This window comes from Quercus suber, unplaced genomic scaffold (genome assembly GCF_002906115.3).
Source record: "Quercus suber isolate HL8 unplaced genomic scaffold, Cork oak 2.0 scaffold_83, whole genome shotgun sequence".
In the NCBI taxonomy this organism is placed as follows: Eukaryota; Viridiplantae; Streptophyta; class Magnoliopsida; order Fagales; family Fagaceae; genus Quercus; species Quercus suber.
In genome coordinates this window covers 363,710-391,348 of record NW_027069548.1, presented here as the reverse complement: position 1 = coordinate 391,348, position 27,639 = coordinate 363,710, and the positions used below count along the sequence as shown (strand labels likewise).

The following is a 27,639-nucleotide window of genomic DNA, read 5'->3' as shown; positions in this document are numbered from 1 at the left end:
ATGCCCAAATATCTTTTGGTATTTTGAAAGACCTCGTCTCTCTTGACCGCTCTCAGCTCAGCCATGTCCTTGGGAAGAAGAAGTGTTTCCTCTAATGCTGAGGCGACTCGACACCCAAGTCCGCCACTAAAGTCCCTGATTGAAGCATCCTCCCTCAGAGGCTTCTCATCGAGCATAGGGGCTGGGAGCCAGGCCTCAGGTTCCGAGGACTGAGTGGTTGTCTTATCCACCCCTCGCTGTGACCTATGGCTTGTTTTCTGCTGCTTAGCAGTTCTTTGGTCCTCACCCTCACGGGTAGTGTGAGTCATCCTTGCGTCCATCACTTCCTTATCCTTTGGCTCTCTCCTCCTCTTTGGATCAGTGGGCTAGGTCACGGTCGGTTGGGGTGACTGAGGAGGCGGAAGAGGGAGAGCTGGGGGGTTGACCTGAACTTGCTTTTCCACCACCCTGCCAGGCTGGCCCTCGATTACGTCTTTCAAGCTCCTCTGGCTTCTCCTTTGAATACCCATTTTCTCAGAGGTCACCTTAGGAGATTGGGGTTGGTCAAAAACTTCAAATTCGTCGGCTGAATCAGACAACTCTACAAGTCCTCCCGAGGTGTCTTCTTCTTCTTCTTCTTCTTCTTCTTCTTCCTTTTCTTCTTTGGCCTCTTTTTCTCTTTCTTCTTCTCATTCTCTCACTTTTTGGGGAACAGAGCGTGATGATGAAGCTCCTATAGAGGGAGTGGCCTTAGGCGATGGTTCAGTGAAGGGTACACCTTCAGGAATGGGGGTGCCCTCAGGAACAATGAATCCCTCAAAGGCTACACTGATACGGTGGAGCCGAGGATCTTTTGCCTTTATCACGTACTTGGGAGCCTGAAAGGCTTTTGAAACGAGATCGTACTTGAGTATTAAATGTGCTGCTCTTAATTGACCGTCGGAGGGATTCACATACACCTTGGATCATAGGATTCTATCTAGGCTCTCCCTATTGATCAGCCTGAAATTACGTCTAGTGGCGTGCTTGTCTGCAAAATAATTAAAACATGAAAGGAAATTTTTGTCAGAAATAAGAATAACTTCAATTAAAAATTTAACCTGACTTATAAGGGGCGTACATCCTAGGAACCCCACCTGGTTGTCCCTCTTCAGTCGGACAAGGCAAACCATCATGCCACTCCCCGGAGAAAATAAGGAAATCGTATTTTAAACCCTTGTTTGAGGTAGGGAGGCACTGGATCAATCTTACTGCAGGGTACTTAGACTTAAGGTAATATCCCTGATCCTTCAAATGATTGAGGTTATATACCCAATTCACATCGTGATGGGTCAAACCTAAATTGTACGAGGCATTTAAAGCCTCTATACTCCCAAGCACCCTGAACATATTCGAAGCGCACTGTGTGGGAGATAATCTGAAGAACTTGAGGTAACTTCTCGTCAGACTACCCATTGGGATAGTCATCCCTCCCTCGATAAAAGCTATCATAGGGATAACTACCTCCCCCGTTTTTCTATCATGCAACCAAGTTTGTAGGGAAGCGTATCTCATACCCACTGTTGAAGGAATCCTATACTTAGCCCTAAATGATTCTATTTGCTCCTCGGAATCAACTAGATACTTAAATCTACCCATTTTCTAACAGTAGTAAAGAAAAACTGATGCAGAAGATGGAAAACTGGGGAAGGTTAAGGAAACTTACAGGTTTGAAAAATAAGCTCCTCGGACGGGCTTTTAGTATTTATGAGAGCGTGGAGTAATGAGAGAGAGACAGATTCAATGAATATGTGCTAAGACGGTGTAATTTGTAACTGAAGAAAGATTTGATTTGAAAGGCACTTTATAAGGGCACAGAAAGTGGGAGCGGGAAAAATCCCGCCCATAAATGCAAAGGATCCTCCACCGTTAGATTTGCATCAAGTCGTTGAACGTGTGGGACAACAGAGCAGCCATCATTTAATAATGGCGTGCTCCTGACGCCGAAACGTCAGGAGCGTGCCTTGGGCAAGCAAAAGGACATTCTGAAAGCGGAGGAAACCTACGAAATAAATGAAGGCTGGGTATCAAAATCTCCCTTTTTCCCGAGGTGACAAAAAGCGAGATTTTGAGGGGCTATTGTGGGGCCTGTTAGTTAAAAAGATATGGGAATCCTCAGAAGTGGGCTCGGGGCCCAACGACCCAATCCGAGGATACTTAGTTATCCGAGGATAGCTTAAAAAATTTTATTATTATTAAAGGGATAATATGGGAGAAAGGGGTGGATATTGTATATGGCGGCATAATGCACGTCCAAGGATACCAAAGTTCGAGGTGAATGTAACTTTCATTTTATTCAGGAGACTCCGCAAAGTTGTATCTGAACTGGAAATTGGGTATAAACCTAAGGAGGAGTCGGGAAAGGTAGCAAATATCTTCCAAGGCCATCACCTCCACATTAAATGCTTTCCAGCTAACCCTCTGGCCGCATTAATGTGGAGGTGATACCTGAACAGTGACTAAGCAGCTTTATGGCCACTGAGCAAAAGCTCCGGTAGGTGCTGGATGGGACAGAAAGGAGCTCCCAAGATAAGAACTACACGTGTACGATGGAAATGGAGGGTAGAACAGAGTATATAACATAGAAACGGATGATATAAGAGGGGGAGGAGATTCAAAAGAAAAGAAAAGAAAGAAAAGAAGGGACTGAAACCTAGCCGAGGAGAGTTTTTCTCATTCAATCAACCTAAAATATCCCTTGTTACTTGATGAGGATAACCTTTCCTGTCAAACGGTACTAGTTCTTGAACCCATGCTCTAAAAATTTATTGTTTGGGCTTGTTGGGCTGAAAGCTCATTCATACTCTGGGTCCAATCCAAATTGAGTCCCTACAACAATATACTCTTCAGATATGGATTAGGATCACGTGCAATAGCCCTAGTTCCATGCAATAACTCTCATATCATTTTCACTTTTTCAAAAAATTTAACTTTTTTTTAAACTCTTAATATTTTTACTTTTTTGACTTACTTGATCCAATGGTTTTTCGCAAAAGTTAACTTTTTAACTTTTAATCTAAACTATTGTAGGAGAGGGATTTATAATTTGCTCCACGACTCTAATTGCTGCATACAGTTTTGGAGTTAGCGTGTGAGTTTAAGTCTTTTATTCTATTCCGCTAAGTATTCAGTTTAGGTTTCCCCTTCCCCTATTCCAAATCACACCAAAAAAAAAAAAAAAAAAAAATCTAAACTACTGAAAAGGCATTGTATGGTGCAATAGCTAATTTTGGAAAGCATGGATATGATAGTTTGTTTGCCATGCCATTGTTGTGTTTGTGTTGAACACCTACTGGACACGGGGTATGCGTGGGACAAGGCAACAAGCGTGTTCCATTTTTTTTAATTATCGGACACGGCAGGGACACAGGGTATACCAAAAAAAAAAAAATTTTTTTGGGGTGGGGTGAAGATCACAGCCTTGCACCTTTCTTTTCCATCTTCAGTCTTTCTCATGCTTTTTCAGTTTCTCCCACTCTCTGTCTTCATCTTTCTAAACTTTCTCTCTCATTTTTTGTTTTTAAAAAAATTATCTCTTTTTTAAAGAGTTGAGTGGCTAATTTATCTTATTCTTTTTTTTTCAAATTTTTTTTTTTTAAAAAGTTGTGTGGTTGTTTACCTCTCTTTTTCAATTTGAATTATAAGTGGCCAGCTGTTAGCCACTTCCCATTACGTCTCTTCATTTCTTTTTTTGGATTCACATATAAGAATGACACTCAGAAATGGATTTTTTTTTTTTTTTTTGACATCCGGTCAATACAGATAATGGACTTTAATATACTTGAAACATGGGCTTAAACTTTGAAGTGTATATATATATATATATATTAAGACTTGCTCCTAGACTTTAATTAAATAAAATATTTATTATTTCTCTTAAATTGATATACATTTAATAGTATATGAAAAATGAATGTTTAACCATATATAAAAATATATTTAATAATTAATTAATATATATCTCTACTATACCCATGTCCTACTTCTTCAAATATTGACATGTCCTTATACCATATTTGTACCCATAGTTGTACCTGTATTTGTGCAAGTGCTTCCTAGGTTTCGTATTACAATTATCATCAATAGATTACATATCCTAAAAAGCCACCCTTGTGAGTGAGGCTTGGTGCAGTGCCTTTCATGGTTGATACACATCAAGTATTTTTGAAGACTTTTAACTTGTAAGCATAGTTGGATCTGCTCTGTACCTATTTCTAGAGCTGGAAAGGTTGGATATAATTCATGTATTTTGAATACAATACCTGTGTGTTGAATTTAATGTAGTCTGGAACATTTAGTGGCTGGTTGTGTTATTTTGTAGTTACATTGCATGTATACTCTGCTTGATTTTAGTTGTAATGAAGTTACTGAAAATCAAGAACCAAAACTATATATTTTTCAAAAGCTTAAGCATAAATAGGAATGTCTCTATAGATAGTAATTTCAGTCATCCTTTACACTGGGTTGTGCCTTCTTTTTTTTTTCTTTTTTCTTTTTTTAATGAAAAGATAAAAAAAATGGGTTGTGCCTTTTTCCCTGGGTTGGAACCAAAACACATGGGTGCACTGGAAAATAGAGTTAATCACCACCCACGCGTGAGTAATAAGGTTGTGGTACAAACTTCTAAAGCAAAAAATGTTTTTTTTTTTCTCTAACCATTCACAGCTGTGTTTGATTGTTATGCTTATGCACTAAAGAGTGAGTATCCCAACTGATCAGATATGTATTTTTTCTTTTTGAAGTTTTTCTTGCTATATCCCTCCCATCTCCCTTTAGTGCTTGAAATGAGATTTAAAAAAAAAAGTTTTGAGTATTTTATATATATTATAGTTGTGTTTGGTGTTGTTAATGCTTACAATGTGGCGTGTTAGTAACATTGTCAATACAATAGTTTTTTTGTAGTTTATGTTGTTTAGTATAGATAAAAGGACTATAAATCCTCTATGTTACATTTTGTGTTTCGCTTTATGTTCCATCAATCACAATTTGTCATTTTTTTTTTCCATTTTAAACTTTGGTTATTTTATAAAGAAAGTTAAACAAATACATGACAAGTTGTAATTAGTGGAACGTAAAGTAAAACATAAGGTAAAAAATGATACAAATGATTTGTATTTAGATACAAGAAAGTCACTTCTCAAAAAAAAAAAAAGATAAAAGAAAGTCAAATAAAGTATACTGGTGCGGTGCAAAACAACAGATTGCAACTTGGACTACTTACTTTGACTGCATAGCCATCCACCTTCGTGGTGAGATTAATCAGATTGATCCTTAGAGCTAGACTTGAAGCAAATATACGAGCAAGGGCGATGATTTCCCTTCTGTCTAAGATAATAAACCATTATAGGGTGTCTTCAGTGAGCATTGTTGGTACAGCAGTAATACCTTTCACCTCCCTCGAGTTGTGTTAGTGAGGTAACACTCACTTTAGCGGATTCTACTATGATCTCTAATGGTCAATTTGGATAGAGAAGGAGGGAGGTAGAGTAAAGGAGAATTGAGTCGAGTTGGCCAAAAATTGATTCAACACTTGTGTTAATAGACCATGGCCAAAGAAATAACAAGTATGCTCCAGTAGATAGGAGGTAGGAATAGAGCGCAATTGTTAGTTCTCCACTTCTTTGGCAATAGGCATTTTGACACTGAGACTTGAACCTTGATCATCATTAATAACACCATGTTGGTCACTTTAAATTTCCTGTGAGCGACCAGGAGAAGAGTAAAGACTCTTAATTCCCAACTGTGAGCAAAATTCCTTGAATTGGTTGTTGTTGATCTGCTTCTTGTTGTCAAAGACTATCACATATGAGACTCCAATTCTACATTTGATGGATTTCCATATAAAATCATTCATATTCTACCCAATTATTGTTACTTAGGTTTTTGTCGCTACTCACTTGGTGAAGTAGTTAACGGAAAGCCTTTTTTTTTTTTTTTTGTTAACTAAATTAAAGATTAGATTTTAGAGTATAATATTTATTTTTAGAAAACATCAAATGTATACATATAAATTAATTTTAGATAATTTAAATGAAAAAATTTTCTTTTGTTAATGGATGACAAAGTAGAACATGTGTCAAACCTTCAACCATATAATTCATAATATTTTTTCTTTCAAAGTAATGCTACAAACACAACATTTTTGAAAAAATATGAGTGAGTTTTTTTTTTGGTTCTCATCTGAACTATTACTAACATCACTTTATTATTTGTAGTTACCAACTTGACATCTTGGTAGTTGGACATATTTTGCGAAAATTGTGACTATAGAGTTATTGTTTCCTCTAACAAGAAAAAAAAAACCATGCATTTCTATATCCCTAACAATCTAAATGTAGTATGTAAAATGAAAAATGAAAAATAAAAAAGAGTTAGTAAGAAAAAGAAATTTGTACCATGCTCCCTTGGGATTGCACCATGCTCCCTGCATGCCTGAGTCTCAGCCATCCGAGGTTAATAAGGAGTCCTCGGTATTTTTATCAATGGGAACATCCTAAACTCCTTTATTAGAAAAATAAATCTTTTTCGAAGACTCCTAGCGAAATTCCCCTCCTCGAAAATAACCTTACCTACTTTATTATTGCTTTGGATCCTCGTACCCCCCAATAAACATTCTTGTCACCATCCTTTGATATGTGGACCCTGCATTCTTTAGTCTAAATGGCATTACTCTATAGTGATAATTTCATATTGGGGTAAGGCAAGTTGTTTTCTCTTGGTAAGGCAACGCCAACGGGATTTGATGGTAGCCTTGAAAAGCATCTAGGAAACTCATCCTAGGGTGTCTATACATTGCATCAACTAACTGATCTATTCTCGGGACATGAAAATGGATCCTTCGGACAAGCTTTATTAAGATCTGTAAAATCCACGCACACTTTCCACTTCCCCGATTTTTTCCTTACCACCACAGTATTAGCCAACCATTCTAGATAGAAAACCTCTTTAATTGCCCCAGCCTGTTTAAGCTTACGGACCTCATCTTTTACAACCTCAGCATGTTCTTTAGACGAACGTCAAGGTAGTTGTTTCTTCGGGGTAACTTTGGGGTTAACATTCAAGTGATGGCAAATAAACTCGGGATTAACCTCGGGTGCTTCGTATGCACTCCACGCAAAAACATCCAAATTACCCTTCAAAAAGTTCACCAACTACTTTTTATCCTCTATTGAGAGCTGAATCTCGACTTGAAAGTATTTATCTGCATCATCGCCATCCTCGCCAATGATGACCCTTTCCAACTCCTCACAAGATACTAGACTATCCGATGAGGTAGGCTGCCTAAGCTGTGATTGCTATAACATCAGCGCCACTTCCGAAGAGCCAATTTTAGCAACATGATGATCAACCGCCACCCCCATGCATTGCCTAGCCACCAACTAGCATCCCACCAACTCAGCCACCCCCTCAACAGTAGGATATTTTACCTTAACATGCAACGTTAATGAGACTGCCCCCATGGGATGTAGCCACGGTCTAGCCAAGATAGCGGTATATGGTGAAAAAGCATCTATCACTATAAAATTCACGCTTACCACCTTATCCCCAGTCTGTATTGGTAATTGAATCATCCCCTTCTGAATAGTAGTGTTTCCATCAAATCTGATCAATGGAGCATCATATATCCATATCCTTAAATTTGAGTCCTAGGCCCTTAAACAAGTCGGGGTACATAATCTCTGCCCCATTGCCTTGGTCAACCATTACTCTCCTGACATCAAACCCTGCTATTTGCAAGGTTACCACTAGGGTGTCATCGTGTGGCTAAATTGTTCCTAACTTGTCTTCCTCGGTAAATCCTATGATAGGTTACTTTGAAACTCTGGCCTTCTTACATGGTGCCTCCTCTTCAGATCTTGCCATTTGTGGTGATACTAACATTACTCTAGTAACATCACCTTGAGATTCTCTTCTCAGGGTTGCCAAAATGACATTTATTGTTCCCAGAGATGACTGAGGTGCCCCATTTCTTTTTGGTCTTGTTGCGAGCCGATTTCCCTGACTAGTTGGCTGCTGCAAAAATTGCTTCAACTTATCGACTTTAATCAACTGATCAAGAAAAGCTTGCAAGGTTCTACATTCCTCGGTCATATGACCTCAGTCCTAATGGTAAAGACAATGCAAATTCTGATTTCTTTTAGTTGGGTCTCCACCCATCTTATTTAGCCATTTGAAATAGGGCTCGTGCTTAATTTTCTCTAACACATGATATATCGGCTCCTTCAACACCGAGTTCACTGCTTAAGGGCCGGCAACGATATGGGATGTTTGATTATAAAACTCCCTCCTTGGCTGGGAAGGCGAAAATTGGCCTGTCAAGCTATCCCTTCGGTCAAGTACAAAAGCCTTAACTTTACCCTTGCTAGAGCTCTGTTTGTCCTCGACCATTTTATGCTCCTCAATCTAATCCATGAGTTAATGCATGCCTCAAGGTAGTTTCATGGTAAGTGATTTCCACAGGTCGGAATGTATAGGAAGACCCACTTTGAAGGTTTATACGGCGATGTCCTCAAAATCCCCATCAATTTCATTATAGATCTCCGAATATCTATTAGAATAATTTTTCAGAGTCTCCCTTTCTCTCATAAACATCGAGAGTAAAGAATATAAGGGTCTAAAGACTCGGCTACAAGTCACAAATCTCGCCCTGAAGGCCCTAGTTAGCTCCTCATAGGAATGTATTGATCCTTCTTCAAGATTGTCAAACCACCTTATAGCAACTGGTCCAAGGCTTGAAGGGAAGACCTTACACATTAAGGCCTTATTTTTTTGTGTGAATGGCCATCCTCTAGTTAAAACGGCCCGCGTGTTCGACTAGATCGGTTTTACCATTATAGATGGTGAAAGCAGGCTGGTTAAAGCAATAAGGGAGCTCAGCCTACTTAATACGCCGAGAAAACAGAGAATGAGAAATTTAAAGGAGAGCTTTTCCCATAGCGTCATGCCCCTGGCCTTTCCTTGGTGGTTTTATATACTTCTTACAATAATAGTCTCGTCTCGAAAAGCGATGAGATGACGATATGAATGATTCACTTGGTGGAGTCCTGCTCCTAGGCGAGTCACTTCCATCACTTCCAGTACTCAAATATTGGTCTAGAGAAGGGGTTCTATCTTCCTATAACCGCTCCACTTTTTGCTCTACATTATGGACTTCTTCATCAAGTGAATGATTACTCGCCTCATGTTGCTCGATTCATTCAGAATGAAAGAAAGATGCTCCCTGACTGTGAGTGTGAACTGCATTTTTATCCCTCCTACATTCAAGATTAACGAAATGATCTCTACGCTGAGAACCAACATACTCCAATGATCCACTACGCCTAGGACCAGCCATAGCTATAACATTTGCAAGGGTACTTCAGAAGACTTTCCCACAGATGGTGCCAATTGTGGCAAGTAGAAAAAGAAAACTAGCTCGTTACCCACATAATTAATTCTTTAGAGATGGGATGTGAAGTCAACTTTAAATACCCATTCTGTAACAAAAGATAACAATCATGCCTAAGAACTACATGAAAAATAATTATGTTTTCAACCGAAAGTAACTTGATAATTGACTAAGTATTTGTCCTCAAGTTCAGTCCGAGGAAGAAGGTACAATGGGGTGGTTCTTCTCTTTCTTCTCTTTTTCTCATACCAAAAAATCCCTCTCCCTTGATCCAAGTTCTTCTTGGCTTTATATAACTTAGCAAGAATGCATCTAGATCTTACATTTGGAGGGTTATGATTAAACTCTCTTGATTATTGTCCTATCAAGACCTTACTAGAAGGTTTTTACACCAAAATAGAGCTGTGAAAGACACTGTTCATGGTCATTTCTCCATTAATGCGGTCAGCTAAGTGGTTGTAGTGCATTTAATGTGAAGGGGATGGCTGCCTTGTCCTTTCTTTTTCTTCTCTTCCTTGTTTTATAACAAGTTACCTTTGTCTCCCTTGGGATTGCACCATGCTCCCTGCATGCCTGAGTCTCGACTATCCGAGATTAATAAGGAGTCCTCAGTATTTTTATCAATGGCAACATCCTGAACTCCTTTATTAGAAAAATAGATCTTCTCCAAAGACTCCTAGTGAAATTCCCCTCCTCAGAAATAACCTTGCCTGCTTTATTACTGCTTTGGATCCTCATACCCCCATAATAATGATTATTAAAATAAGAATAAACATATTAAACAAAAATGAAACCACACCCTCTAAGTTTCACCAAATTTCATTTCATGCCACTAAATTCATCTCAAAAATTCGGCTCACATTTCAACAAAAAAGAGTAGCAGTAGCCAATATGGATATAAAAAAAAAGGTTGTGAATTTTATTTTTAAAAAATCGGTAAAAAAAGGCTGTGTAAACTATTTCAAAAGAATTAGCGATAAATATGGTGGAGACTAACTTAAAACCTTTATTTGGACTTAAAAAAGATGGATTCTTCAACTCGAGATACTTGGTTAATTGAGGGCATGCTAATAGTATTCGATGAAAGATAAGAAAAGGATTGTCAGAAAAATAGTTGATAGAATTGTCGTCAATAACTCCTTTTTCATAGAGATACAATACTTATGCCACACCATTGAGATGTTGAGACTCATAGGGAAAGTAGTAACCCTAAAGAAATGGATGATACTATTGTTGTCACTATGGGTGTAGCGTTTGTGAAAGTTTTTGTTGATAGAGTGCATCCAAAAATCCATTTCACATTTTGGTAGAATTTGTTAATACAATTTTTATAATGTTTTTATTGTTTGTGTTCTAATTCTTTTTGTTTAAAAATAATGTATTTAGTTAGTTGGATTTTTTAATTTATAAATTCAAAGAAATGAACACGTAATGACAAATTCCTAACAGAGGCCAGCAAAAGCTCTTATTGAACAATTTTTAAACTAAAAGGACTCAATTGAATAAAAGTAAAATTAGAGGTCTGAAATGAATTTGATAAAATTTAGAGGGTAAATTTTGCATTTTCGCATAATTATTATGAGAATAAAAACTAATAATTATTATGTATAAACATAACAAACATAAACGGTTTGAACCAAGTTTCTTTTGAAATATAATCATAATGATTACTAAAAGATAATAAAAATTATTTATATGTTAATATTTTTAGGATATGACATATTGTGATTTAAGACTCTAGTGTTGATACGTTTTATCCCAGATTAGGGAACAAATAATTTTTTTATAAGAAATGATATGTTCACAACATTTTAACAACAAATCTTTAGTGGCAGGTTGTTACTGATTGTTATTATTGGGCAAAAAAGTAGTGTTAGGTTTAAATTTGAACCAATAACAATTAACCACCTGTAATTTGTTGTAAAAATGTTGTGGACGTATCATTTTTTATTATTATTAGTCCTAATGTGTAACTTATGCTTACGCATGGACATGATGAATTATAGTGATGCTATTGATATCAGCTTGGGTCATAAAACATTTAGGATATTATTTTGACTAGGACATTTGGAGGTACTAAAATAGTTTTTTTTTACAATTTTCATTATATTGGTTACGCCAAATTTCTCATTACATTACTATTATGTATATAATTTTGAAAATCACTATTGAATACTATATATGCAATATTAATTTACAATCAATGTTCATGAAATTCTACTAACTATAACACAAAATAAAAGAATAAAAATAAGGGATTGAATGTTCATGAGTAATTTGGGGAGTTCTAGTGGAAATTTTATTAAATGTAATTTCATTCCTTTTGATTCCTCCCAATTTTAGGAAATAAAAATTTGAGGTTTTAAGGAAAAATTAAGAAAATGAGTGTTTCTTACTATCCATGTTATTTTCTCTCACTTAGACTTTCAATTCCAAATAATTAAGACTCGAATAAGGGTATGAAAAGAATATTATAATTTTTTTTTCTATTCTTTTTCTTCTCTCCTCTCAAATGGAGTGTTATAAACAATTCCTACACAATTTGGATGACGACAGGAACTTGCAGGTTATATAAAGGAAAAATAAAGAAGGATGACACACACGAAGATCAAATCATTCAATATTTCTACTTGGTATCCTTGGGATTAGTCTTAGCCTTCGCCTTAAAAATAGTGTAGCAATTACTTCGATGTCTATAATTGATAGATCGAGCAAATATTCTCATTGAAGATTGTATTGTATTGTATTAATTACTTTAAGTGCAAGTAGGCTTTTACTCTTGCCGATAATTTTCTTTCATTTATTTTCTTATTATCCAATTAAACAGGTTTAATTTGTGTTTTTTTTTTTTAATTTTATTTGAAATTTTTATTAAGTTTCCATAAAAAAGAATCTTTTATAATACCAACTTTTCGTTGGCTATAGTTTAATGAAATTTTGGCAGAAGGCTCAATTGGTTAATTCTTAAACAAAAAGGTTCAATAATACAAAATTGTGTTTGTATAGGAGTTTCTTTGCAACTAACCCAAATCTCAAGGATTTTCGCATTTTGGCCTTATTGTATTTCAAATTTCTGTTAATTGAGATAACTATGAATACATAGAAGTTTTTCTTTTTTTCAATCATAAATTTGATATATAGTATTATATATATATATATATATACACACACATATGTGAGATAAATGTATTATCTAAACAGGAGTGCATAAAATTTCAACTTCTACAAAATCTTGAAAGTTATTAGCAATTTTTTTATTTTTATTAGTTTTTTTTTCTTTATTAAAGAGACTGATTCTTGAACTCAAATCTACCACATATAAATTAGGGGAAGATTCTTGCCATCACACCAATTCCAACAAGGCCTATTATTTATTACACAAAATACCTTGATTCCATGTTTTATTTATCCCTGATATCTAAAGGGAGTAAAGGGGTTCAAGGATTTTGAAATGGTCTAAATCACTAAAATTATGGGTGCGTTTAGTAGAATTGTTAAACAACTCATTTTCAGTTTTTAAACAACATTATACACATTTTTACACACTTTTTCATCACTTACACGTATTTCTAAAAATTACAAACAACATTACTTAAATTACTCTACCAAATGAGCCCTATACTTTTGGATTTTTTTGGGGGAAGATTCATCTTATTGTCAAGTCGTCATCTGATTGAGGAAAGGTTGGCGATAAGCCTCCTCCACACACCATGTCATCAATCGAGCACCTTTCATTGGCAAAGGTAAGGACCCCACAATACCAACTGGTGCGATGATTGAGCCTTGGATTGGAACAATGTGGACTGGCGGGCCCCACCCGTAGTCTACTTGGTTGAATCCCAGTCTGCTCCACTCTGATATGAATAGTGTGGTGTAAGCAAGTGGTGGTGCAATTGGGTCTTCACCATCTTTGATAGACTCACCCTTCATGTACTTGTCAAACTCAGTTGGGAGCTTAGCCTTTGCTTCTTGGATCAGCTTCACAACATCAGAAATTGATGCCCGTGTGAGTGACTCACTTGAAGCTGTGATTGTCACTGGAAAGAAGCAGTTGCCATAGAAACCTTTTGGCAAGGGAGGGTTCAAGAGCTGGCGGCAATTTGCAAAGAACACAAGCTTGAGTTCAGTATCTTGCTTAAAGTTTATAGCTTGTGTTCGACGGCTCCAAAATTTGGCAGCTACAACTTCGAAAGAAGAGCAAGTGTGTCCAGTTGATTGACGAAATTCTTGCTTGAGCTGGTTGATGTGATCTAGCGTTATGTCTACATTTGCATGGCTGAGTGTATAGTTGGGCATTGGTGGTGGTAGGTTTGGCAATGGAGTGACCTTTGCTTGTTCAGGTGGTGGTGGAAAAAAATCCCTTTGCCACACTGGTGCAGTGCTTAGATGCTCAGCACCCCTAGCCACCTCGCCAATTGCATTTAGAAATTGTGCAGCCCCTAGGCCATCACATATGCTATGGCAGAATTTGAGGCCTATCACGAACCCACCACATGCAAATTGTGTCACCTGAAATGCATTTATGGTTAAAATTGTCAACATATCGGACTATAAATTATTCTAGAGTTTGACTTGTATTCAGTGTTTATGAATACAAAACGTGTTTTAAAATAATCACGAATCAATTTATATCATATACAAAATATAAAAACATTAAATGGAAGTTTTATCCATTGGACTAAAAGCAAAAAAAAAAAAATTATTTAATCCACTTAGCTTTATTTTTATTATTATTTTTTTTAATTTAGAATTAGTTGACTTAGCCCACATCCCTTGTATCAAATAAGCATATTAGTGTCATTAATTAGCTCCTTTCTAAACTACTTTTCTTGTGGTTCTAGCTAGCAATTTTTTTCACGTTTAGCTAATCAACATTGAGTTTAGCAAATACTAGGGCTAGAGTTTCTTTCGAACTTAATTTTGAAGATAATTTGAATAAAATGAATTGGTTATAACTTATCGGAATATTTACCTGAAATTGCACAAGTGCGTCTATGCCTTCATTCTCTGGGATATGATCAGGTAGAAGCTCATCATATGGGATGGATACAATATCATCGTCCAAGTAATTGACACCATAAAGGGTACAATCAGCAGACGCCTCAACAAACCACACTCCTTCTCCAGAGCATTCAATTTGGAGCTGACCTTGGCTTGACTCTTTCAACTTTCCAGCAAGAGGGTAGTAAGGAACCAAAGCCTTGGACAAAGCTTCTCTTATAACTCGTGCTGCCTCAGGGCCATGCCTAAACACATGCAACGTTCGAGTATTGCATCTTAGAACCGGTAGTCTATCAATGATTGATAGATCAAGTAGTGTGCCTTCTGGTGTCTTTTCAGATGGCCTAACTAGGCTTCTGCTTGATCTGATTACAGAGAAAGTCATTATGGGAAGATTGGCTGGCTGAATAAGGGTGGGCTAGCAAGTATAAGAATACCATTTTGCTACGTGATCAAGTGGAAATATATATGGAGTATATTTTAAACATATGAACTCCTTGGCTTGAAGTTTAATTATGGTTTGGTAAGGGAATTGACATCACATGAGTCCAAAAGAAAAAATATATATATTAAAGCAAAATACCTATAAAACCTCACACTCACGTGCAAAAGAAGCGAGGTCAAGTCTTATCAAATTGACGGCTTAATGTATCCTTAATAAAAATAAATAAATAAATAAAGTAGAAGATTAGGTGGAAGTGGGACGTGTGGCTTAGAGGCTATTTGGCACTCTTATTCAATTTTTATCGCTTAATATTTTTTACATTATTTATAGGNGCAACGTAGACACAATATTTTAAAAATTATAATATGAAACAACTGGCATAACACTGGTATGATACAGATATAACATGAATACAACATAGGTACAATATAGATACGTCATCTTAAATAAAGTGTCCATGTTTCCTAAGTTTAGTTAAGGCAAAAATACTATTTTCGTCCCTATATTTTCACCTTATTCCCACTTTGATCCCTACTTTTTATTTTTATTACTTTTAGTCTCTATTTTGAAAAGCATATTCCATTTTGGTCCTTACCATCATCTCTAACAGAAATATTTTACGTAGCTAACAGAGTGCATTATTAGCGAGTAATGCTATAGACACAAATTATTTTACAACATTTTTACAAACTGCTGATATGACTTTAATATTTTCCAAATTGTTATTGTAAGTAAAAATGTGATGTTAGTGATAGGTCCATATTAGAATTGGTAAGGATTTGTCACATCAGCAGTTTGTAAAAATATTGTAAAATAATTTGTGTCTATAGCATTACTTCACTATTAGCACTCAGAACGCCTATGTGACCATTAAAAAAAAAAATTGGCATTTAAATAATGCTACATTAGCATTTTAATATTTTTAAAAATTACGTCATTCTTTTTTATTTTCTTTAATTATTTTAAAATAAAATAAAATTTTAGTTATTATTTAATTATTTAAATAATAATTAAAATAAAATTTTCATTATTTTGTTGGAAGATTACATCATTTTATTTTCTTTGTATTCTTATTGTTCATGTCCTTCATTTTTTTAGTAAAATAAAATAAAATTTTAGTTATTATTTAATCATTTAAATAATAATTAAATAATTAAAATAAAATTTTCATTATTTTATTGGAAGATTACATTATTTTATTTTCTTTGTATTCTTATTGTTCATGTTCTTCATTTTTTAGTAAATTAATTCTTATTTTTCTTCTTTTCTTTGCCTTTCCAGTACATTCTTTATAACTAAACAAATCAAAATTCAAAACTTAGATCAAACAATAATCAACATATACCAACCAAATCTAGAAATCAACATACACCAACAATCAAACCCAGAAACAGGTATGCATATCCAGAACTTTGAACCCAACATACACCCATTAAAATCAAAAGATCTGCATCCTCTTTGTTCACAAAATCAACACCAATCTCCAAAGTTGGAAACCCACCAATCCATCGAAACACAAAGTTAGATCCAACTTGAAGACCCACCAATCTCCACTATCCTCTAAATCCCACCATTCTCTAGAACCCACCCTTTGGAATCACAACCCACAAACCTACAAATCCGCCATAGATTAGTGCACCAATTGTGGACACAACGGATGGAGTCGTCACCTAATTTTTGCAATGGTCTAAGAGCTATATATATAACATTCTTTCGAGGAAGGACCTTTTGGTCTTACTACCAGAGATATGGGTTCGGAGTTAAGGTAGGGTCTTGGGAATGTGTTAGGCACCCAAAACCGCCGAACCCTAAGATTGGCTTTCTCTCATTGTGTCTTATGTCTTAACCCTATTAAAGGCACATTCAACATTGCATCTATACTCACACGCACGCTAGCATACATCTAAAAATCAACATGGTATCAATCATCCCAAAAAGACCTAATCATACATCTATTATGGCATAACATAAACCCTAGCATGTTACTATTATACATATCATATCCAAGGCAGCACATAGACATAGAAAGATCCAAGCAAACATGTGATTGCATCTATACTTCAAGAAGAACTCAAACAAACAAACATGTTTATCTCCATCATCAAGGCAAAATCATATTCAAAGATGCATGTTTATGTAAATGCATGACTTACCTCACTTACCTTGCTGCATCTTAGCACCTATGGCATAAATGTGTGAACATGTGAATATGTGTTCATGGTATCAAAACAAAGAAACACAAGATAAACCCTAATTTAATCATATGAAAGACAAACAAACAACAAACATAGAACAATGATTCATACCTATAAAAAGGGATCAAAATAGAGGTATAATATGTGAAACAAACAAAGAAAACAAAACAGAAAACTCAAACTAGGGTTTTTGGGTAGCAGTACACATGCACATGATAAAGCCCGCATACACATAATCCAGCATGCGTACGCAGCTAAGGGCTTTTAGCCCAAAAACCCTAGCCACGAACATAGCAACACAGAAAATAGACTAAAACTTCAAAACAATAAATCTAACAACCTATCATGCTTTAAAACATAAAAACTACACAACCTAAACTAAGAACAAAGATATCAAAGACAAACAAAACAAAATCTATCCCTAAACATGCATTGGATCTAACACAAACTAAAGCAACACTTAACACATCAAAACATATTCATCAATATATCAAATCATTCAACTCTCCAATTGAAACATGATGAGACAAAACAAAATAAAATCAAACAAAAAAAAAACATATTTCTAAGCACGAATAACATATAAATCAAATATAAACAACAAGAACACAAGTTATACAAAACCAAAATTAAGGAAGAGTCATGAAGAGAGACTCACATTGCTTATGGAACACAACTCGTTAGATATTTCACCGGCCTCTTAGTGCCTACACAACAAAATTCAATGATAATCAAGGGAATAAAAATATTCAATATTTCATAGGTAATCACAACTCAAAATAAAAGATGCTCTTAAAAAGATTGTTTGGAAAAGGTTTTTGATTTGGATTAGAAAGTAGTTTCTGCCCTAATGAGTAATATAGAGAGGTTTTGTAACGTGCTTAGTGCTTGATGTGCAGAAAAATCAAAGTTAGAAAAGAGTTTTGGAGAATTTTAGGTGAAAAATCAACTCTCTCTTGCTAGGGTTTTAGTTTGGAGGCATAAGGATGCATTTATATGTTTAAATTAGGATTTTTAGGCTTATTTTAGGGTTATGGACGTTCCAAAGGGTTTAAGGGCCGGACCCAATCAAAAAGGAGACTTTGGGTCCTAAAAACTGAAGTTCTGAGGTTCTAGAATGGGCCCTGTGTACGCAGGTTTGTACATGTGTACACACAGCTCTGATGGCCTGACTTCAAATGGTCATAAAGTCATAACGCACTCAATTTAAATCCAAATTAGGAAAAATTTGTGTTCAAATTGAAGCCTAGGATGTCTAATTTCCAATGCAACAAACTTCACCAAAAATTATTTGTGGATTAAAAGTTATGGTCAAAAAATAAGGCAAAGGTCATTTTTCAGTAATGTTTTTAAAGTGATTTGAGCACTTTTAAGTTGTAATTACTTCCAAATTATCAAAATAACTTCAATTACCTTTTGTAGACATGTCAAGCTCATCATTGGGACTGGGACTAAAAAAGTTTATTAACTAGCTACAAAATAAGGCGTCTACACCAATCCGCCACAAACCCACATACCCACAGCCAACAAACCTAGATCTACATCGCTAAACTGAGAGATAGAGAGATGAAAGAGAGAGACTTACCAATCTAAGAGAGAGAGACAACGATCCGTGAGAGATAGAATCAAGAGATAGAGAGAGTTTGAGCCATTTAGGTCTGAGTTTGAGTGAATCGTGAGATAGAGAGATTATCATGGTGGGTCAGAGAAAGAAAAGAAAGAACCACCGCCAGTTGTGGTGGTGGCGGCAGTGTCGATGAGCAGAGGAGGCCAGCCATGGAGAGAGGAAGGTTTGAGAATATTTTAAAAGGCAGGGGAACCGGTTTGATAAGGTAGTGTTGGGTTTGAAGTTTTCTTTTAATGGTCCATTTTGGATCTGCTTATTTTGTTGAAACTGAATTTTTTTTTTTGCTGAAAGTACTGTAGATAAAGGTAAAAGTTAGCTGAAATAATATAGTGAGACCCATAAATAATACCAAAAAATGTAGTGGAACCCATGAATAATATAAAAAATAAGCTGAATAGAAAAATAGTAATATAAGTGTGTGAAAATTTTCTAGGTTTGTGAATTAGAAAATTTTGGGTTTGGTTGTCAAGAAAATACAAAAAGAAAAGAAAGACAAAGAAAAGGCAAGAAAAAAGAAGAAGATTAATTTGCTAATAATATGAGTCATGTTTTGGGGAAGAACACAAAGAACATGATGATGTTCTTCCAAAAAAATTAATGAAAAGAATAAAAAAATTAATTTAATTTTCTTATTTAAAAAAAAAAATAGAAATTGAGAATTTTGTTATTAATTTCTTTTTTCTGTTATGTTTATCTATTTAAATGTTGATATGGACTTTTTTTTTTTTTTTTTAATGTTAACTAAAATTTATTATTATTATTTCAATGGCCACGTAGGCGTTCTGAATGCCAACTGTTAGAGCTGTCTAGGGTACTCGAAGACCCGCCAGAACTGATCAGCCCGACCAGAATCGACCCATCACGGCTGGACCGACACCTTCGACGGGTCGGTGACGGTCCCAATCTTCAGAACTCGACCTTGGTGGGTCGAGTGGCGGGTTTCGTCCTTAAAAACCTGATCTACCCGACTCGCCCGACAAAACCTCAAAAAGAAGGCCGAAATTCGGTGACGATTGGGCTTCTTAGCTCCGATTCGCCACGTTTGGCCTTCCTTTACTCAGGTCCGCTCAAATCCTCACTCAGATATGCTTAAATCCGGCGAATCTAGCCTAGATCTACTCAAACTTTGGCCAAACTCTGGTAAGCTCGACTTTAACTCGGCCAAATCTTGTTAGATTTTGGCCAGATTTCCATAGATACGAAGGAAAATCGGCCAAATCTCGTTAGATCTGGCTAGATCTGACAAGTTCCGACCAGATTTCGGCCAAACTCTGATGAAATTACAAAACTCGAAACCGACCGATTATTACTTGAAACCTGATACAATTTGATCCGGTTGGTCTGAAACTTCCCACGGGTTGGTTGTGGGTCAAAATTTTCCTCACCCGAGAAGGTCGGGTCGAGTATGAGTTGGGCACAAACCCGATTCGTGGACACCCCTACCAACGGTGCACTCTGTTAGTCACGTAGGATATTTCCGTTAAAGAAATGATGGTAGGGACCAAAATGAAATGCGTTTTTCAAAATAGAGACTGAAAGTAGTTAAAAATAAAAACTTGGATCCAAAGTCGAAATAGAATGAAAATGTAGAAATGAAAATAGCATTTCTTAGTTAAAGTACACAGTTTCTCATAATTTGTTGAGTTGGAAAATGGTGAAAAAGTGTGACAAATTGTGAGGACATATATAAAGTGATTTAGACCAAGTTGTCATTACCAAAAATATCAAGAAGAGACATTTACACATTTTTAATTTATTTGGGGTAATTATTTATTAAATTTTTTTACCGACAAATCAAACTATATTCAAAAAAGCTATAACAGTCAGCACTGATCACCCCAACATTTTTTCATAAAAAGGACAAGTATAGATCTCTTTACAGTCCAACCACTTTATAGGCCCTTTTCACGTGATTTTTGCTTCCCACAATTGTTTACCTTTCCACAATTTGTTTTTTACTTTTTTTCTTTGAGAAGGACCTTTTCACAATTTCATTAATAAAGAATTAAAGGCAATACCTGTTTCTTCTATGATCAATGTAAATCTCATGTCAACATGGATACCAGCAAAAGTTGCAGGTAAGAAACTGCGGTGAGTGACAATTAGATTAAGATTTTTTAGAAATACTAAAATAACTTTTTTTTTTTTTTTTTTTGTGTAGAACTTTTAAAGTTTTAACCTTTTTAGTTCAGTCTAAAAAAAAAATTAAGTTGATTTAAATCCAAAATCTCAAAGCCCACCATAATATTATCATTAAAAATACTTCTTAGGATAATTTTGACATTTATATAATAAGTTAATATCAACATTATATAATTTAATATTTAGATTGAATTATTCATTGTTAAGTAGGTAATTTTAAGATTTTTTTTAAATGAATTCAGATATCACTTTATTGACATTATTTTAACATTAATCAAAGTAATTATTGGCTTTTTTTTTTTTTTTTTTAGATAGTTTCAATCTATGACATTTGCGTTTTATGATAAAGATTGATGACATCTGCTTCTGATGATAGCTCTTTATCATTAGACCAAGACTTCAATCAGTTCTCTTATTCAACTATTAAAAATTTTACTAGTTGAGTTAACTGGAACCTACAAGTGATTATTGGATCTAAATCATTCATTATGGTTAAAGCTTTATTATATATATATATATATATACACACACACATAAAAAAATAGTTAAAATTCTGAGTTAAATAAAAAAGGAAAATAAAATGTAAGAGCTTTAAGAATTCTAAAAGACAGAAGAAGATAACAAAACAAACGAGACCATTTGGTAATGTTATTCTAGTAACGTTATTTAAATGTGTTGGAAATATTTATGGGTAAAAAAGTATTATACTCAAAAAAGTATTCTGATAACTCTTTATCATCAGACCAAATCTTCAATAAGTTCTCTTATTCAACTATTAAAAAAATGTAATCTTCCAACAAAATAATGAAAATTTTATTTTAATTATTATTTAAATAATTAAATAATAACTAAAATTTTATTTTATTTTAAAATAATTAAAGAAAATAAAAAAGAATGACGTAATTTTTAAAAATATTAAAATGCTAATGTAGCATTATTTAAATGCCAATTTTTTTTTTTAATGGTCACATAGGCGTTCTGAGTGCTAATAGTGAAGTAATGCTATAGACACAAATTATTTTACAATATTTTTACAAACTGCTGATGTGACAAATCCTTACCAATTCTAATATGGACCTATCACTAACATCACATTTTTACTTACAATAACAATTTGGAAAATATTAAAGTCATATCAGCAGTTTGTAAAAATGTTGTAAAATAATTTGTGTCTATAGCATTACTCGCTAATAATGCACTCTGTTAGCTACGTAAAATATTTCTGTTAGAGATGATGGTAAGGACCAAAATGGAATATGCTTTTCAAAATAGAGACTAAAAGTAATAAAAATAAAAAGTAGGGATCAAAGTGGGAATAAGGTGAAAATATAGGGACGAAAATAGTATTTTTGCCTTAACTAAACTTAGGAAACATGGACACTTTATTTAAGATGACGTATCTATATTGTACCTATGTTGTATTCATGTTATATCTGTATCATACCAGTGTTATGCCAGTTGTTTCATATTATAATTTTTAAAATATTGTGTCTACGTTGCATTCGTGTTATATCCGTATCATACCGGTGGTGTGCCAATTGTTTCATATTATAATTTTAAGAAAATTATTAGTATCACTCTGTCATGTCTGCGTCCATGCTTCCCATACCTAAACTGGCCTGGTATGACACTATAAACGATGCCAAAATGATTACCTCTTAAAATAATACCACCTTACCTTAATCTGTTATTGGCAATCCGATCACCTTGGGCAATACGACCTTTCTTGAAAAAGGTAATATCAAGTATTTTAGCCACCAAAAAAAAAGTATTTTATATATTCTTCTCAAAAAAGAGTATACTAATTGAATGGGTAAATGAAGTCACTGATTGCTGTGAGTCTGACCGACGCATTCTATGAGCTGTTGCTATATCAGAATGAGACGAGATACAGTCATACAGATATTTACCTCAATCCCTTGAAGAATATCGGACACAAATTCACTCTGAATTTCTACCATTCAAGATTAATCAAAGTCCCAAATGGTATTAACCTCCTGTAGAAGCCCCATTCTATAAGTTAATTTGAAGAAACATCCCTGCTTTGCCTTCAGTTATACCTCAGCAAGTTTCATGGTGAGCCTTAATATTTCAACGGGACATCGTTAAGAAAGAATGAATCATTTGCAAAGATTATTTTACATATTATTACTGCATTAACACACACAGACAAGCACACGATTTAAGTGCAAATGTCTTACTTAAGTTATGAACACCAAGCACACGATTTGCGTTTGAGGTTGTTAGTTTGAGACTCACCCAAACACATCAATGACAATAAACAAAAGAAAACAAAACATCACAAGCGAAATCTTGCCTCAACTTGGAATTGTTGAAAGAAGTCAACATGGATAGTTCTGTTCAAGCCTAATGATAGATTTCTTTGCTTTTTAGCTAATAAATTCCTTTGTTCTTAAATGCAGAGTTTCAGCCATCTGACTATTGGCTCAAACATATCCAAGTTCATATGGCCAAAGAAGCATTCTGGAATTGTCCTTCGAGGTTTACTTGCTCTAGATCTCAGCTTGGGTTTCCCCCATGTTGTATAGGATCAAAAACCTATTTGGCCTATTGAAGGAAGGTTCAAATTCCAATAAACCTTATGCTAGAACTTCTTACCAATCTACCAGTACTCTTTACAAGAGCATAATCCACCTTTAAAATGGTGAAATCGATTGCAGTCCCTAACAACAATCTCCCGGTCAAACACCCTAGATATCGTCTTTATTGCAACATGACAATCACTACATATCCTCAAGTTCTTGACAATTCGAATTGGGGTACCTGGACTTGTCTTTAAAAAGCAAAAGGCTATTGCCAATTTTTCGCTATGAAGAGATAGTGCCAACTCCCTTCCTTCCTCATCCAAATCAAGCAATACCTCATTTGTGTTTCCCACATAACCCTCCATCTTCAACCTTTTCATAATCTCATCAAGCATCTTATATATCTCTTTGGTTTCAGGATGAGAATCATCTCCCACAAAAAACTCATGAAGGACACCTCCCACCTCAACCAAACTACAACCAGGAACTTTCTTGATCCCCCTTGCCTCCATAAGATCTCTCACATGTCTCACATCTGCCCACCTACCCATTTTCGCATACACATTGGATAAAAGCACATAGGCACCACTGTTTGTGGGATCCAACTCAATTAGTTTTCTAAGTGCAATCTCACATGTTTCAATGTCCCCATGCATCCTAGATCCGCTTAGTAGAGCTCCCCACACTGGCACATCAGGATCCATCGGCATAGAGTTAACCAAATTCCTAGCCTCCTGAATGAGACCAGCTCTCCCAAAAAGGTCTACCATGCAACCGTAGTGCTGAATCAAAGGAGTAATACCAAACTCCTCACTCATCCTCCCAAAATACTCCTTCCCTTCACTTACCAAACCTCCATGTACACAAGCACAAAGAACACCCAAAAATGTCACAGCATTAGGCCTCACCCCATAACTTGTCATCTCTGTAAACAATTCAAGGCATTCTTCAGCATGCCCATACATGGCCAATCCCGAGATCATAGCACTCCAAGCCATCACATCCTTATTATGAGGATCCATATTATGAAACACCCATTTTGCCCTCTCAATAATGCCACACTTTGCATACATCTCTATCAACGAAGTCCCTAACACAACACCAACTTCCATCCCACATTTTCCAATATAAGCATGAATCCATTTCCCATGTTCAAGTGCACCTAACCGTCCACAAGCTGAAAGCACACTCGACATGGTGAATTCATTAGGCCTGACACCATTCGCTTCAACCATTTGCATCTCACGAAACAACGCGAGTGCTTCTTTATACTCACCACAACTCACATATCCATTTATCATACAACTCCAAGATATCACATTTCTATCAGGCATATCATCAAACACTTTCCTCGCAACATCAATCAAACCCACTTTGACATTCGCATTAACAATTGAATTCCAAGACGGTAAATCAGGTTGGGAAATCTCATCGAATACTTGACGAGCAAGCATCAAATTGCCACAGTTTGAGTACATGTTTATAAGGGACGTTTGAACAAACGGGTCATTAGCAAGGCCACAGAGGAGAGCTTGCGCATGGATTTGCTTTCCTGATTGGAAGTGAGGTGGGGAATTGAAGGATTGGAGAAGGAATGGGAAGGTGTGGAAGTCGGGTTTGACTCCATGGAAACGCATTCGGAGGAAGACATTGAGTGGTGTACGGGTTAGAAGCTCAGCTCGAGACCCAGCTTGGAAGTGGGCTCGAATGAGGGTGTTCCAGATGAAGGATTCAAGGGTTGGATGAGCAAAATGAAGAGTAGGGTGAGTAGAGGATATGAGCTTTGTGCATGCTCGCATTGCAGCCGCAGGCAGCGAGTGGCGGGAGGAAACTGCATAAACCGTTTTATAAAAGGTTTGGCTAATTGGCTTCTCTCCTGTAAGCCAGAGTGGCAGGGTCCTTTGGATATATCAACTAAATGAGTCTTTGGTTTCAGTTACGCAATGAATAAAGTTTCTTATCATAGAATAAGAGATCTTGATCAACAAATAAACTGATTAGTGTCTTAGCTCTTGTTAAGTAAAGAACGATCATCAATAAACAGACCCAAAAAAAAAAAAAAAAAAAGTCTAAAATGGATAATTTTTTGATGAGGCACTCGAGCAAAGTATGCCTGTCCAGTGTCTACCGAAATTTGTACTTTCAATACTTAGGAGTATAACCTCCAGAATGAAGAGCAATTATTTGGAAATCTCCAATGCACAACGAAGGTAAATTGTTGAATAGTGTGTTATTTTTAGCTGTTTATGTTGGTGGCACACTTTCGATCATACAGCAATAGCAGCCTTGTCGTTTAGAATTTTAATTTTCTATATGGAACCAGAGTTGAGTTTGAGTTAAAATTTATTTAACTCTTTATTAAATGATGTAAACTGTTATTTCTACTCAAAAAATAATGTAAAATAAAAACCTTTATAGTTGGTCAAAAAGTAATGTAAAAATCACTTAAAAAGCTTGTGAAAAACAATGTAAAAAGAACTTTATAATGAATGGGTCGCAATATTCAGCAAAAAGAAAAAAATTGGTCACAAAGCAATATGATAAGAAGTTGTTTCTCCTCTTTAATGCTCTAAGGAAGGTTTCTGGGAAATTTTCTACATACGCGTGCGCGTGATCTGCAATCTACTCCTAAAATGTCAAACGAAGGGTTGGAAATTTCGTACACCATGCCAAACTTGTTTGTCCTCTCTCTCTCTCAGAGTACTTGGTAGAGCAAAGAATTGGTTGAAAATTTTCACAACTATACTGTTCTCCTCAAAAGTTGTGTCAGTCTCTTCTCTTTCTCCTCAAAATTTTTAACATCTATTTGTTTTACGATTTATATTAGTATTATGCCCATGTGATGTATGTCTTGATAAAAAATAATTATATGCAAAAATATTAATCTGATGGTTATTTTTTGGTAAATCTTATTTTAAAATATTAATTACGATTTTTTTTCAAATGGTTGTTAAGACATTTTTGGGTGTTCATTGTGCTTGTGTACATGGAGGTTTGGTAAGTGAAGGGAAGGAGTATTTTAGGAGGATGAGTGAGGAGTTTGGTATTACTCCTTTGATTCAGCACCACGGTTGCATGGTAGACCTTTTCGGGAGAGCTGGTCTCATTCAGGAGGCTAGGAATTTGGTTAACTCTATGCCGATGGATCCTGATGTGCCAGTGTGGGGAGCTCTACTAAGCGGATCTAGGATGCATGGGAACATTGAAACACGTGAGATTGCACTTATAGAAAACTAATTGAGTTGGATCCCACAAACAGTGGTGCCTATGTGCTTCTATCCAATGTGTATGCGAAAATGGGTAGGTGGGCAGACGTGAGACATGTGAAAGATCTTATGGAGGCAAGGGGGATCAAGAAAGTTCCTGGTTGTAGTTTGGTTGATGTGGGAGGTGTCCTTCATGAGTTTTTTGTGGGAGATGATTCTCATCCTGAAACCAAAGAGATATATAAGATGCTTGACGAGATTATGAAAAGGTTGAAGATGGAGGGTTATGTGGGAAACACAAATGAGGTATAGCTTGATTTGGATGAGGAAGGGAGTTGGCGCTATCTCTTCATAGCGAAAAATTGGCAATAGGCTTTCGCTTTTTAAAGACAAGTCCAGGTACCCCAATTCGAATTGTCAAGAACTTGAGGATATGTAGCGATTGTCATGTTGCAATAAAGATGATATCTAGGGTGTTTGACCGGGAGATTGTTGTTAGGGACTGCAATCGATTTCACCATTTTAAAGGTAGATTATGCTCTTGTAAGTGTACTGGTAGATTGGTAAGAAGTTCTAGCACAAGGTTTATTGGAATTTGAACCTTCCTTCAATAGGCCACATGGGTTTTTGATCCTATACAACATGGGGGAAACCCAAGCTGAGACCTAGAGCAAGTAAACCTCAAAGGACAATTCCAGAATGCTTCTTTGGCCATATGAACTTGGATATGTTTGAGCCAATAGTCAGATGGCTGAAACTCTGCATTTGAGAACAAAGGAATTTATTAACTAAAAAGCAAAGAAATCCATCATTAGGCTTGAACAGAGGATATTAAGAACCATCAGGCATACCACAATACAACTCCAGAGAGAGAAACATGTATTGCATCGACCACAACTAATAATGCGATAACCAAAATTAACAGTACAAAATTTTTAAGAGAAAATAAACTTTGAAAATCAGAAAACAATCCCGTCTAGTGGATAGATCAAAACAGTGCTGGAAAATATAAAAAGACGCTCTAGAACAACTAAGTCCTCTAATGGATGTTCCTCAAAAAAAAAAAAAAAA

At 35.6% G+C, this 27,639-nt stretch overlaps 3 protein-coding genes across 3 annotated transcripts in view; all 3 read right to left on the bottom strand.

Annotated features, from left to right (window-relative positions):
- Nucleotides 1-27,639, bottom strand: part of LOC111993038 (outer envelope pore protein 16-4, chloroplastic) — a 93,535-nt gene that overhangs the window by 19,731 nt on the left and 46,165 nt on the right. The gene's annotated exons all lie outside the window — the stretch shown is intronic.
- On the bottom strand, nucleotides 12,898-14,871 carry LOC112013964 (acyl transferase 4). Its single transcript, XM_024046351.2, has 2 exons — nucleotides 14,379-14,871; nucleotides 12,898-13,915 (listed from the first exon to the last, which is right to left on the bottom strand). The coding sequence occupies exons 1-2, from the start codon at nucleotides 14,790-14,792 to the stop codon at nucleotides 13,064-13,066; spliced, it is 1,266 nt and encodes a 421-aa protein (XP_023902119.1). The 5' UTR covers nucleotides 14,793-14,871; the 3' UTR covers nucleotides 12,898-13,063.
- On the bottom strand, nucleotides 22,933-25,599 carry LOC136067719 (pentatricopeptide repeat-containing protein At3g62890-like). Its single transcript, XM_065773926.1, has one exon. The coding sequence runs from the start codon at nucleotides 25,159-25,161 to the stop codon at nucleotides 23,440-23,442; it is 1,722 nt and encodes a 573-aa protein (XP_065629998.1). The 5' UTR covers nucleotides 25,162-25,599; the 3' UTR covers nucleotides 22,933-23,439.